Consider the following 13,790-nt stretch of genomic DNA (forward strand, 5'->3'; position numbering starts at 1 on the left):
ACACTTGTTACTGACCTGTATGATATAGGCATTTCAGGGGCTCGTTCTATAGTGAGCTTCACCAAGAGGCATGCACTTGGACGGGTCGGGGCTCGTATCCTTTAGCAAGGTAGTCAAAGTGGAAATGATGCTGGCAAGTCATTAACAATGAATCAAGATTGATCATAATATAGATATTGAGAAGTGGGATTTCCCTTCTCGACCAACCACAAAACCTAGAACTCCGAGAACGCCGCGCGATGCAGAGAAGACATGGTCGATAACCTAGAAATTAACCCGTCTCTTCCGCCCCGTGTATTTAGATGTCGCCTTAACAACCTTTCCTTTTCGTTCCATCTGCTCCTTCTTCTTGACGATCCATGCCTTGCTTCCCTTCTTGATCTCGCCCTTGCCGTTTCGATTGTTGCGCCTTGAGTCCAGCACGTCTACATCTTCCATGCCCTTTATTACCCCTGTGATATCACCGCTGCCGTTAATGTTACCACCACCAACCGTGAGAACTAAATACACCTTGACGTTTTTGGTTTCGGGATCGTCTTCGAGTAGACCAGCTCCAAACCCTGCCTTTACTGCTGCAGTTGTAATCATTTTCTTCTGCTCGTCATTCTTGGGATAGAACTGGCAGACAGCCCGTCCGCCCCTTTTCAGACTTGAGTATAGGCCATTGAAGAATCTCGACAGTCGCCCCGCGGGTGACACATCGCTGCTCTCTGCATTGCAGAGCCATTGTATGGCACTGATACTGATTGCGGCATCAAACGTTCCCGGTCGAAAGGGCACTCCTTGTCCAATATCTGCCAACAACAGGTCGCCTTCCACGTCTCGTTGTAGAGCGACGTCAAGCATGGAAGCCGACACGTCCATACCCACCCATACATGTGGGCCACCTTCGTTAGGGGGTATCGAGGAGAGTATTTCACCCGACAAGCCGCTTCCACAGCCAACATCTAGAATAAAAGAAGGCGACGAGAGATCGAGGAGTTCCAGAGCCCGATGTGTCATAGAAGCTTGAATGTTCTGTATACGAGAAGAGGTGGTATATTTGCGTGCTTCGGAGTCATTGTAGTGAACATCGGCGGATCTTTTGGGCAGAAAGTAGGTTAGATTTGACGATATATCCGTGTTTTGGTGGTGATGGTGATGGTGATGGTGATGGTGATGGTGGGGGCAGAGAGAAGAGGGGCAAGAGGGGGGAGCTGAGAGATGAGAATACTTACAGAGTATCCTCTGGTCGCGACATGTTTTGTTATAAGTCAATTCTATTTTTTGTTCTTTTGATTTATTTGGACCTTACTACATCGAACTCGTATGCTTGGTCAGAGATTCAGGATATACTATGGTATAACTTTTCTGTGGAGCAACAGACTTGGGAACCAATCGTTATCGTTATCTCGTCAATGAAAGGCCAGTGGATGCACACTAACTATGTTTATATACATATCATGACATAATACGTTTATGGAAAATCTTCGGCACTTTGATAGGGCTCAATTCTTCTAAGGTTAGTCGCGTTCCTGACAGTTCCAACTATGAAGTTCCAACTCTAAAGATCCAACATTGAACATTGAAGCTGCAACTTTCATATACGTACATACCTTCACAGTAGTACCACCTAAAGGTTAGCATATATCAGGAACGTTGCAAGTTGCACAATTGCACATTGCACGGTCTTTTATAAGAACCTCCGTCATGCTCGCTGGTTCCAATACCTCAATTATTTATAAACACCGTTTTTATACTATGAGATCGTCATAGTTGTCCCGTAAACATGTGGATTTTACCTCTTGTCGGCTATCTAGGCTCTATCGTCGGCTTCTGTTTCTTAACCCTTGCCATCGGTAGGCATCAATCCCGACAATTCTTACCTATATATCGATGCTGAACTACTAAACAGCTTCCGGTCTTTATTATCTCTCTGAACTTGTCGAGGAGCATACTGTCATCGCAAAACGATTTCTCACCAAGCTTATATATTCTATAATTGGCCTTCAGTTACTACTATGCCTAGTCGATGGATTTCCCCTTCTCTTGACACTCATGGGTGTGACTTCTCACGTTGTGTACCTCGGCAATATGCGACGCTTCCCTTTCGTCAAGTTGTCTGACCCGTTATTCATCGCCTCATGTGGTACGTTGCACTCAACCGCGCACTACCAAATATTATACAGTAAACAGTCTGTGGGTTTTAGCTAACGGTGACGTAGTGTTGGTTCTTGTTAATCACTATTTCTGGTTCCAACACTTCTCCGAGGCCCAGCAGCGCTCATACTCGCGTATGACCTCGATGTACGATCAGCCGGACGTTCCAAGTTTTACCGAAATCGCCTCCTATTTTGGCTTATGCGTGTGGCTCATCCCTTTCGCTCTATTTGTCAGCCTGTCCGCCAGCGATAATGTCCTGCCTACGATTGGCACCGAACAGCCCTCGCGCGATGCCGATGGGAAGAATAAACGGCAGGGCATGGTCAAACTAATCGTGGAGAATATACTCTCGGTTATTGGAGAGGTTACGCGCCTAGCAGGGTGGAAGAAGCCCGAGGATCGCTTCTGAGTCCGCTGTGGATTAGTGTTGTAATAAGATAATGAATGATGTTGTATATATGAACGCTATGTACGTTAGAAGTTGACGAAATGAGCTTAGCGAGTCGTAAGTTACCTCCCATCAAAAACCCCGTGGATTAAAACTGATCCTTGTAAGGTATGTCCACATCCGAATATACGTGAATGCCATATAGATTGGGCAGTTCATGATTTAACTTTGGATGATATATCACTAAGCAAGTTCTCGAAGAGCAGCGCATGAGTCCTAATAATTAGTACGTGAGTCTTCTTTTTCCTCCTTCTTCTTTAGCCCCTTCACTATCAATAAAATACGGTGGCAATTGTTATGATGACATCTCCAATTCTTATGCTAGATTGTATTTGAGTCTTTAGACTTTGATGTCAACGATTGGGTTTATCTGAACAAAATCCCCGTATATATGCATCGGTCGCTACATTGTTTAATAAGGTTAATTACTAACGCATCTGCTTTTATCAGCAAGCTTAGACTAGATGTAAGAGTGGGATCAGGTAGAGTCAGTATGCTGATAGGAGTGTATTTAATCTAAAGCTTAAGGAGTGAAAGAGAAGCTATTCCCGTTTGCCAATGCCTGGCAATCTTATATCCTATAAAGGGGGATTACGTAACATCTGAGACATTAGGGTTCATGAGGCCCACGAGGCCTGTTGGAACAGATAAGGTGGTTCCGTGATCACGGGTAGTTGCAAATAAAGGTTAAAATCATGAATATTATGCCTAAGTTTTCGAGGGTTATTATATTGATGGGACTTAAGAGGTCAATCAGTCAATGAAGTATATAGAAGAGAAGAAGAGAGCTGAGCTCCTAACGTTTGAAACTAGCTATATATACACCGATAAGGTTCAGCAAGCTGTGGCAGCGGCAGCCATGGAGATGCCCATATAGCAGTAGCCATGGATAGCCACGGGAGTGGCTATCCACGTCCATGGTTATGTCTTAACATATATGGTTTTTTTTAAAAAGATTTAACTTATTAAGCAAACATATTAAGCTTAAATAAGAAGTTTTTTCTATTTTAAAAAAATAAAAATGTTATTTTAATAAAGTTATTTATTATATGCCTTTAAACGTTTTTTTTGTTAAAATTAATTAAATATAAAGTTTTATTATTCGCACCTTATAAAATTATTATTAAAAGCTTATTCGCACTTTAATATATTTAAAATTAGCGTTTAAATGCCGTTAGTTTAAGTTTTCCACCTAGCTTTAATTAAAAGATTTAATATAATTTTTAATTTAAAACTTAAATTAAAATATATTATATATTATTTAAATTAAATGTTAATTTTAATATAAGTATTATAAGATTAAATTAAAAAAGCTTATATTAGAAAAGTTAATTAAAATCTAAAAATCTTAATTATTTACTTATATATTTAGCTACTTTTAATAAAAGAAACGTTCGAAGGTATATAATAAATAGCATTATTATTACCCCCGCGCCTTTTTTTTTTTTTTTTTTTTTTTTTTTTTTTTTTTGTATATGTCCGCAACTAAGAATTATTACGATCCGACTAAAACTATCGATCTAAGCATTTATTTAATTTATTTAGCCTTTTTTAACCTCCCTTGTTTTTTTTTAATAACATAAACTATTTTTTAATTAGCTTATTAACTGTTTGGAAAGATTATAATAAAGGTATTAATATTATATATAAGGGTTAATTCGTTAATTAAATTTAATTCCTTAATTAGTTTTAACTTATTAAGAATAAATTGATAATTTTTATTAAATTTTTCGATAAGTTATATAACGTTTTACATTAGGAATAATCTTAAATATCACTTGTTAAATTCCAAATTATAACTTTTTTAAAACATTAAATACTTTAATATAAGACGCTTTTTAACACGGTTAATTCGACGTTTTTTAAATCTTTTAATTTTATATAAAATTAAATTATTATCGTTTTTATTAATAAAAACTTAACTTAACTTTAATTAACACTTTAATTAAAGATTTGCATTAATAAATATAAAAGTAAGGTGAATAATTAAAACGATGTAATAAATCCGCTAATATCGTAAAAAATTTAATTTATAAGTTAAATTTTTAATCTTTTTTATAACCGTAAAAAAACTTATACGTTATTTAAACCACTTTTGTTTTAATTTTTTAAATAAATAATAACCTTTATAAAGCTTAAGAAAAACCTCCTTCCTAACGTTAAATTATTAGAGATTTTATTTAATATTATAGTAAATTTTAACATTAATCGTAACGTAATTAATAACGGCTTAAACTTCTTATTAATATATATTTTTTTAAATTTTAAAGTTTACTACGCCGGTATTTATTTTTAAGATAAATAATAAGATATAAAGTTTAAAGTTTAATATAACCTTATTTAATAACCTTTTAAATATTAAGTAATAAAAGTTATTAAAATTATATTAAAAAACATTTAATATCTTATTTTAAAAAATGTTAAAAAAGATTTTATATTAAAATCTTATTATAATTTTAATATCCTAATTATGCCTTTTATTTATATTATTTATTTAAGCATAATAGCCCGTTATTATAACGGTTTTAATATTATTATAACGTTAAAATGTTTGCTATATTTTATTAATAAACTTTTAATCCTTATTTATAATTATTTTTGCTAAAAAGCCTTAATTTGCCACGATAAATATCTTATAAAATATTTTAGCCTAATCCTTAATAATATACATTAAATATTTAAAAATTAATAAAATCTTTTTATTAAATTTGTTAATAATTATTATAAAAGAATTATAATAATCGTAGCTTAATATATGTTATATAATCCCTTTAATATTAATTTTAAATAAGTTAATTATAAAGTTTATATAAATCGTATAATAAAAAATACTAAGCTTTATAATTAATTTTAATTTCTTTAAAGCCTTTTAATAATTTATTTAATTAAATTAATAATGCAAATAATAAATAAAATATTAACGTAATTTCTTTATTAAATATTAAACGTTAAAATTATTTAAGTTATATGTTATATAATATAGTTTAAAATAATGGTTTTTATTATAAACTGCCTTAAAAAGTGTTTATATTTAATTTTTAAGAATATATAATCTTTAATAATTGTTTCGTTTTTTTATTTAAAAAAAGCTATTATTTTTAAGTATATATATAAAATTCTAAGCTAAACGTTACGCTTATTTCCAAGCTTTTAACTTAACGATAATCTTAATAAAATAAAAATCGTTAATATACTCGGCCATTATAATTTACTTTTCAACGTTATTTATTTAAACGTATATTTTTATCGTATAACTAAAATTTAATAATAAAAGTAAGGAATATTTTGTGGGAATTGTGGGGAACAGTCACGTGACCCACATGGTCCGTACCCATCTTTATAATTTATTTTAAATTGGGAAAGAATCTTCAATCCTTTTTATCTTATTTAACAACTTTAATTATATTTATGATTTTAATCTTTTATTTATAATTTATTATAATTATGGAATTATCTTATTTATTCTAATATTGATTAGTGGTTGATAAAATAAATTAATTATAAATAATAAGGAGATTTATATCGAATAATATTATTGATAGTATTAGGATAAGAAGAAATAAAGATTTGTAATTTTAGATTTAATTGGAAATTTTTAGATAAGAAATTTTATTTGGAATTTCTGGATTAAAACTTTTTGAAATTTATAATTATTATAAATACAAGAATTTTATATTAATTTAAAAACTTCGAGGCGTCGTATTATGTTTGCGTTTATAAGTTTACGTCTATTATATATGAAGAGATTAGACCGAGATTTATTGGTAAATATTCGAGGCGCCGCATATGTTTGTGCTAATAATACCTGAGAATATCACGAGAAAGCTTTTTATATAAACAATCCAACTAACAATCCCTTTACTAAGCTATAAGACGATATTTGCTTTAATAAAATTTAGCCGATTCTTTTATCTAAGCTAAAAACCTATTTAAACCAAAAAGCTTATCCAAGTTAATACTTATTTGGACCGATTTGTTTAGAAAATATAATTAGGAATAGACTTTTAAGATAATTATGTTATATTTTGATAGTTAAGTATTTATATGCTATTTATTTTATAGACTTTAGCTTTGCGTTATCTTACGTTAGTGTGCGATTATATTATTAAAAAATTTTTTTTTAACTTACAACTACATTTTTTATGTTTGGATTTATTATTTTAGGTTATATTTTTTTTTTATTATTTATAAAGTTTTTTTCTGTAAGAAGTTTTTTTTAAAAATTTAAACTTATAAATATAAATTTAATTATATTAATGTTTATTTATTTTTTTATAATATTTATATTTAATTTTTTATTATTATTATATTTGATATTTATTTATTATAATAAGCTTTATACGTTTATTATTTTATATTTATATAAGTAACCATTAAAATGGCGGGCCTTTTTAAGAAAGGAAAGGGATTAATTATTATTTTAACTTTAAAGTTAGATTTTAAACGAAAATATGGCTATCTGATATGGGATATGTATATTAAAAACGAATATAGCGGTAAGGAGGTAAATTTAGAAAATATCGATGAGTTAAATGCTTTGGTGTTAGATATATATTATGTGGAGATATTTTTAATGTACGATGATGATTTTTGTGATAAAGATTTTTAGGAGAAATACCAAGTTAATTTTAACGGTTGGGAAGTAAGATATTTTGACAAATTAAATCGAATATTAAAGTCGAAGATAATTAATTATTTTTTTAAGCATGGTATATGAATTTTTGGTTGTGTTTTTATTAAGAAACTTAAGAAAGTTATTAATGTAAAAGAATTTTTTATATTATTAGAAGATGAGGTTGCAAATGTAAGTACGAAGTATTTTATAATATTTGTTTTTATAAAAAACCTTAATTACCGGAGGAAACTATAATAAGATGCGAAGAATATAAATGGTATCAACTTAAAACGATCTTTTAAAAAAGATAATTAAAATAAAGTTTTAGAAACTTATAAATGATAACTTATGGGATTAAATTAAGGCATTTTAAAAGTTAAGGTGATCGTTACCACTCCAACCCCTAATACGAATAAACGGGTTGGCTTGAATAAACCAGGTAATTTGTTTGCCCTAAATAATTAAATTAGATAAAATCCAGCTCCAACTTTAGCTTTAGGTTCGGGACTAGGTTTAAGTTTAAGCCGAGGCTAAAAACCTATTATATTTGGCTGATTCTTCGGTTATAATGATAATTACCTTTTATTTAATAATATAATTGCTTTTTAATAAAGATTAATTATAGGCTTTTTGATTTTATAACATAACTTATAACCCCTTAACCTTTTAAATATAAACTTAAACTTCCGGTTAAGAATAGTTAACCAAGCTTAAGATAATTAGGACGATTAAGGATGGGATAATTAAAGGAATTGAGGTAATAACTAATCAATAACCCCTTTTAAATAAAGACTGTTATATGAACCACGACTGTCGTACGAACCATAATACTCGTGGGCGATTACCGACCTTGTTAAGATGTATAATAACGATAAAATTAAATTCAATGGTAATAAGTATAATATCCTTAACGAGAAGATAAAGATCTTTAAAAATATATGTGGTAAAGCTGGGGTTTTATTTTTAGGTTACGTTATTATTTATTTAATTATGTTAAAGGATTACGTTTTATAATATTATTATAATTAAATTGCTTAGAAAGGACTTATTTAAGAGCAAATGGTTATTAAAATTAAAAGTTTCTTCCATATTATTAAAAATTAATAAATATATATACATAAATGAAAAACAATTATGATTTATATTACGATAAAGGAAAATCTTAATAAGGATTTGTTTATTTGTCTCGATATATTAATTAAATATATCCAACATCTTTAAAAAGGATTATTAATTAATTATATGAAAAATGTTAATTTAAAGGATGGTATAATTAATGTTATTTAAGGTTATTTAATTTTTAACATTATTATTTTAAAATTATTTATTATATTTAAAAGTATTTGCTTTAATCTACGTAGTGTAGCTGGAATTATTTACTGTTATAATACCTATAACTTATAATACCATGTATTTAACGATTAATATTAGATTGATTAAATGTATAGGAATAATAATAAGTTTTAAGGGAATTATTATCTTAGAAGTGCTTAATTTAAACGCTGTTATAATAATCGATAAGGTAAGAAAGATAAGAAATGTTTTATTTACGGTAAGTTTAATTATTAGTTAATAAAGTATCCAATAAGTAAACGTAAAGCCAAGAAAAATAAATGGCGTTGTTATGTTTAAAAAGTCGGAAAAAGAAATATAAATAAAGATTTTACTGCCTTTTTTTTAGATTATAAGGGAATTAACGTCGCTATAAGTAATGATAAAAAGTAAAACTAAGTTGATTTTAACTTATGGTATATAACTCACAAAGATTAAGATGATATTTACGATAATGGTGAATAAAAACCAACCTTTTTAACATAATATTTGATTTAATATAATGTTATTAATGGCAAAAATATTGCTAACATTTTTATAAATTAGGTAATAATACATGTTTTCACTAGAATTAATTTATTTGATAATGACGATTTAAAAAAGGTAATAGTTGTAAATCCTTACGAAACTTCTAAAATACCGATTGCGTTTTACTTAAAAAACTGATATATTAATGCTTTTCAAGGCATATTCTTCGATATGGGAGTAACTGGGATATTATTAAGTAATAAATCTTAATTAAAAGTTTTGTAACGAATCTATCTAAGTATTTAATTCGATACAATCATTACCAGTTAACATATAATTTGTTTTGGAAATAATCTAAAATAATAAAACCTAGGAATAATATGAGTCTTAATATTATTTGGAATAATCCCGTTTTAAATTATACTTATAAATACCCCTTTCTTACTTTACTTAAAAAATATGGACCGGTTAAGGATATACCTTAACAATATGAAAAACGTCTTTATTTATAAAAATAAAAATTATTTTATTATTTGTAAATAAGGTTATTTATAATTCTTAATGGAACGAAAACGTTTTATTACTTATTGTTATTTAATAAAAAAGGAATTACGTTAAATATATCGACAATTTAGTTATCTAACGATTAAACGCCTTTATAATGTCTTTATAAAAGTTGGATATAACGATGTTAATCTTAAAATTATTAAGAAAATCATTAAATATTGTTATTAATGTTAATTATACGGTAGTATATTAGAAAGATTTAAATTTATTGTTAAGGATGACATCGATTTTAACTATACGATATATATTAACGTTATATATATTAATAATTAACTGGTACTTCATGTTATCGATAAGGTAATCTTATTTTAAACCGTTAAATTTTTAAAAAACATGTCTATAAGATAAGTTTAAGACATCTTAAAAATAATTTAGATCGATACCTATTTAAAATCATCTGATAACTTAATATTTAATATAGATATAAACTTTATAGCAAATAAGTTTAAAATAAACGTAAAGGCCTTTGCCATTTTGGTGGAGGAAGTTTTTGTAGAAGTATATAATTTTATCGGCAAATTGGAATGATATTATAGACCGTTGAAACGCATCTACAAAATTATTTCCGAAAATATAAAAAAATATCGCATAAAACCATCTTATATTCTATAAATAACTGTGAAAGCTGTTAACGACATAGCAAAACCCAATGGTTTGGTTCCGACATTGCTTGTTTTTGGGGCATATCTACGATTGGTTGAAAGCTTACCACCTATGCTATCGCTGTACCAGTAAGCTGCCGCCATTAAGAAGGTTATGGTGGAAGTCTAAAAATTGAAGGCATGACGATAGGTGAGCGAGGCGTTTGATATGCAAAACGGCTTAAATATGTTAAGTATCTTCAACTTTTCTTTGTAATTAAAAGTTTAAATGTTTTGGGAAAATAAAGGCTAGAAAGGATCCTATAAGTTGGTAGTACGAGACGGTAAAATATGCATTGTTTAGATTAATAATAGACTTGTTAAATTTAGGATAATTGTTGTAAAGCCTTATTATTGCGATAAGATTATACATATTTCGATTAAATCCAAATTTGAAAGTAAACTGAAGGATGAAGACAATCTAAACGAATATGTTCTAGAGCAAGTATCGGAATAAGATCCAAAGCCACGTATATCTAAAAGAGGATAAGGATATCCTTGTGGTAGTAAGAATAAGCTAAAGGAGAATGTTGTTAATATAACCTAAAAAGAAGTTATCAATAGATAGCTATTGATATAACTATGTAATAAAGGCAAGATTACCACGCCGGGATAACCATTTGAAGCCTCTAATGCCTAAGAAATTGAAAGCTTAATCGGATAAGGCGTATTTTTATTTAAAAAATACAACTATACTAAGTATGGCAACATCTAAATATTTAATTCACGAATCGTCTAAGAAATCAAGGGTAAAGTAACAGATAACTTATATAAGAAATTAAGATTTGTTATTTAAGGACATAGTAACATGGGAAAACGAGTAATACTAACCCAATTATTAACGATTTAATAAGTAAGCTAATAAGTTATTGCAGTTTTTACCCTTACGCTATTATAAAAAAGCATGATTATCTAGCTACGTAACGTTACGCAAATATATACACAATCTAATACGCCTTTTAATCGTAAACTTCTAGCATAACTACCTATCAAATTTGTTCCGAAATATCTAGAAAATATTATTATAGTAATTTTCAAACTGGTTTATAGGATTGCCAAAGTTGGAACATATTGGTAGGTTATTTATTTTAAGTATTATTAAGAACGACTTAATATAAAAACCTTAACTTATAATCTTTATTTATTCGTTACAAAATCAAATAAACGTTTTGATTTAGTCGATATATAAACTAATGACACTTTCGATATCTTTAACAAACAATTCGACTATTTTAAAAACAAAAAACTAAAAAAAGCTAAGCTTTTAACTAAACTTAAGACTTATCTTATTGATAAAGAACCTTTAATTTTTAATAATTATATTTTATTTAAAAATATAGATAGATTACTATATTTACGTTAAAAAAAACAAAGAAAGAAAATTATCTTTATTAAAAAGTCTATTAACGATATTGCCTAGTAGTATATCTAATAAAAAGCTTATAGCGTTTATATTGCCACCATATATTAACTGGAAGTAACTTATAATATGTTTAAGGTAATATAATATAAAAAGCCTAGAAAGGATAAAATTGCCTAATTAAATAATAAACTTTAATAGTAACTCAAAAATTTAAATAAAAAATTTCGATATGTTCCCCTTAATTTCTTAGATGCTAAACTATTCTTATTTGTGGATGGATCTTTTGCGAATAATAAAGATTTAAGCTTATAAATAAATTATATAATTGCTTTCAAAAATAAATTAACAAATAATAACAACGCAATAAACGATAAATTCTTTAGGATAAAAAGTAATCTCATATATTAAAGCTTAACAAAATGTTAAAAAATTATTAAAAATGTCCTTACTAGTAAGATATATGCGATAATCCATAATATTAATATAGGAATTACCCTTAACAAAACCCTTATAATAATTTTAAATTAATAAGACATTTTACCAATAATTCCAGTCGTAATTTATACTAACTCTTTTTCCTTATATAAATGTTTAGTTAAACTGGGTATTATTAAAAAAAAAAAGTTAATAATTGACATTATATCATTACGCTAATTATATAAACGCCGGGAAATCGCGGAAATCTAATAGATTTAGGGAAAAGATAATCCGGCTAATGCTATAATTAAAACGAAGGCTAATAAAACACTAAAAACATTTGTCGATATTAACTGTTTTATGCTACAATTACAAAGATAGGTTAAGAAAGGTTAATATATTAGGATAAAAATGGAAATATATAAAGTAATAGATTAAAGTAATGAATTAAAGCAATAGGTACGAAAAAAGAAAAGATAGCTAGTATAGGAATTGTGGGGAACAGTTACGTAACCCACATGGTTTATGCCCATCTTTATAGCTTACTTTAAATTAGGAAAGGATTTTCAATCCTTTCCATTCTACTTAACAACTTTAATTACATTTATAATTTTGACCTTTTATTTGTAACTCACCGTGATTACGGAACCACCTTATTTATTTTAACAATTTATTATAATTATTATTTTTTATATTAAAATTATAACCATATTATTCAATATTATTAAATATTAAATAAGAAAATATAAAAGGTTTTAAATTAAAGATAAAAAATATATAATATTAAGAAATATAATTAAAATTATCGATAATATTATTTAAAATGTTTTCCGTTTCTTTAATAATCTTTTTTTCATTATTAAGATTAAATAGCGTTAACAAACGAAATAAAGCGTTTAACATTAAATTTAATTAATTAAAAATATACCAAATATTTAAAAAGAATTAAAATAAATATATTAAAGTTAATATAAACTATATATTTAACTTAATTAAGTTAACGAAATGTAAAAAATTCTAATTTATCACGCCATAAGTGGATTTATAATTTGTTAAAACTATTATAAAATATTTATATGATTAAATTTACACTTAAAGATGTTGGTAAATTTATACTAAATAAAATATTTTTAATTTTATAACTTAATAATTAATCTTTACTTTTATTAGTCTTAGTATAGGTATTATGAGATTAGATTAAAGAAGCTTGTATTAGAAAGATTAGTTAAGATTTAAAGATCTTAACTGTTTATTTATATATTTAGCTATTTCCAATAGAAGGAGCGTTTGAGGGCATGTGATAGGTGGCCTTGTCACTACCCCCGCGCCTTTTTTTTTTTTTTTTTTTATGTATGCCTGCAACTAAGAATCATCATAATTTAACTAAAACTGTCGATCTAAGCATTCATCTGATTTATTTGGCCTTTTTTAGTCTCCCCTGCCCTTTTTTAACGATATGAATTATTTTTTAATCGGCTTATTAGCCGTTTGAAAGGATTACGATAAAGGTATTAATGTTATACGTAAAGATCGGTTTGTTAATTAAGTTTAATTTTTTAATTAGTTTTAATTTATTAAGGGTGAGTTGGTGATTCTTATTAAACTTTTTAATAAGTTATGCGGCGTTTTATATTAGGAATGGTTTTAAATATTATTTGTCGAATTTTAAACCGTAGCTTTTTTAAGATATTAAATATTTTAATATGGGGCGCCTTTTAATGTGATTAACTTAATGTTTTTTAAGTTTTTTAATTTCGTATAAAACTAAGTTGTTGTTGTTTTTGTTAACAAAAACCT

The 13,790-nt window shown here is 27.6% G+C and overlaps 2 protein-coding genes across 2 annotated transcripts; one reads left to right on the forward strand and one right to left on the reverse strand.

Moving 5' to 3' along the window:
• Positions 1 to 264: 264 nt before the first annotated feature.
• Positions 265 to 1,240, reverse strand: GGS25DRAFT_512645 (S-adenosyl-L-methionine-dependent methyltransferase; the record flags this gene model as incomplete). Its single annotated transcript, XM_049262798.1, has 2 exons — positions 265 to 1,081; positions 1,218 to 1,240. 2 exons carry the CDS (start codon positions 1,238 to 1,240, stop codon positions 265 to 267), a joined length of 840 nt encoding a protein of 279 aa, XP_049122070.1.
• Positions 1,241 to 1,551: 311 nt separating this feature from the next.
• Positions 1,552 to 3,250, forward strand: GGS25DRAFT_472930 (transmembrane adaptor Erv26). Its single transcript, XM_049259492.1, has 5 exons — positions 1,552 to 1,838; positions 1,895 to 2,128; positions 2,205 to 2,647; positions 2,699 to 2,816; positions 3,041 to 3,250. The coding sequence occupies exons 1-3, from the start codon at positions 1,769 to 1,771 to the stop codon at positions 2,549 to 2,551; spliced, it is 651 nt and encodes a 216-aa protein (XP_049122071.1). The 5' UTR covers positions 1,552 to 1,768; the 3' UTR covers positions 2,552 to 2,647; positions 2,699 to 2,816; positions 3,041 to 3,250.
• Positions 3,251 to 13,790: the final 10,540 nt, after the last annotated feature.

Source organism: Hypoxylon fragiforme, assembly GCF_022984875.1.
Source record: "Hypoxylon fragiforme strain CBS 206.31 chromosome Unknown GGS25scaffold_1, whole genome shotgun sequence".
Taxonomy (NCBI): Eukaryota; Fungi; Ascomycota; class Sordariomycetes; order Xylariales; family Hypoxylaceae; genus Hypoxylon; species Hypoxylon fragiforme.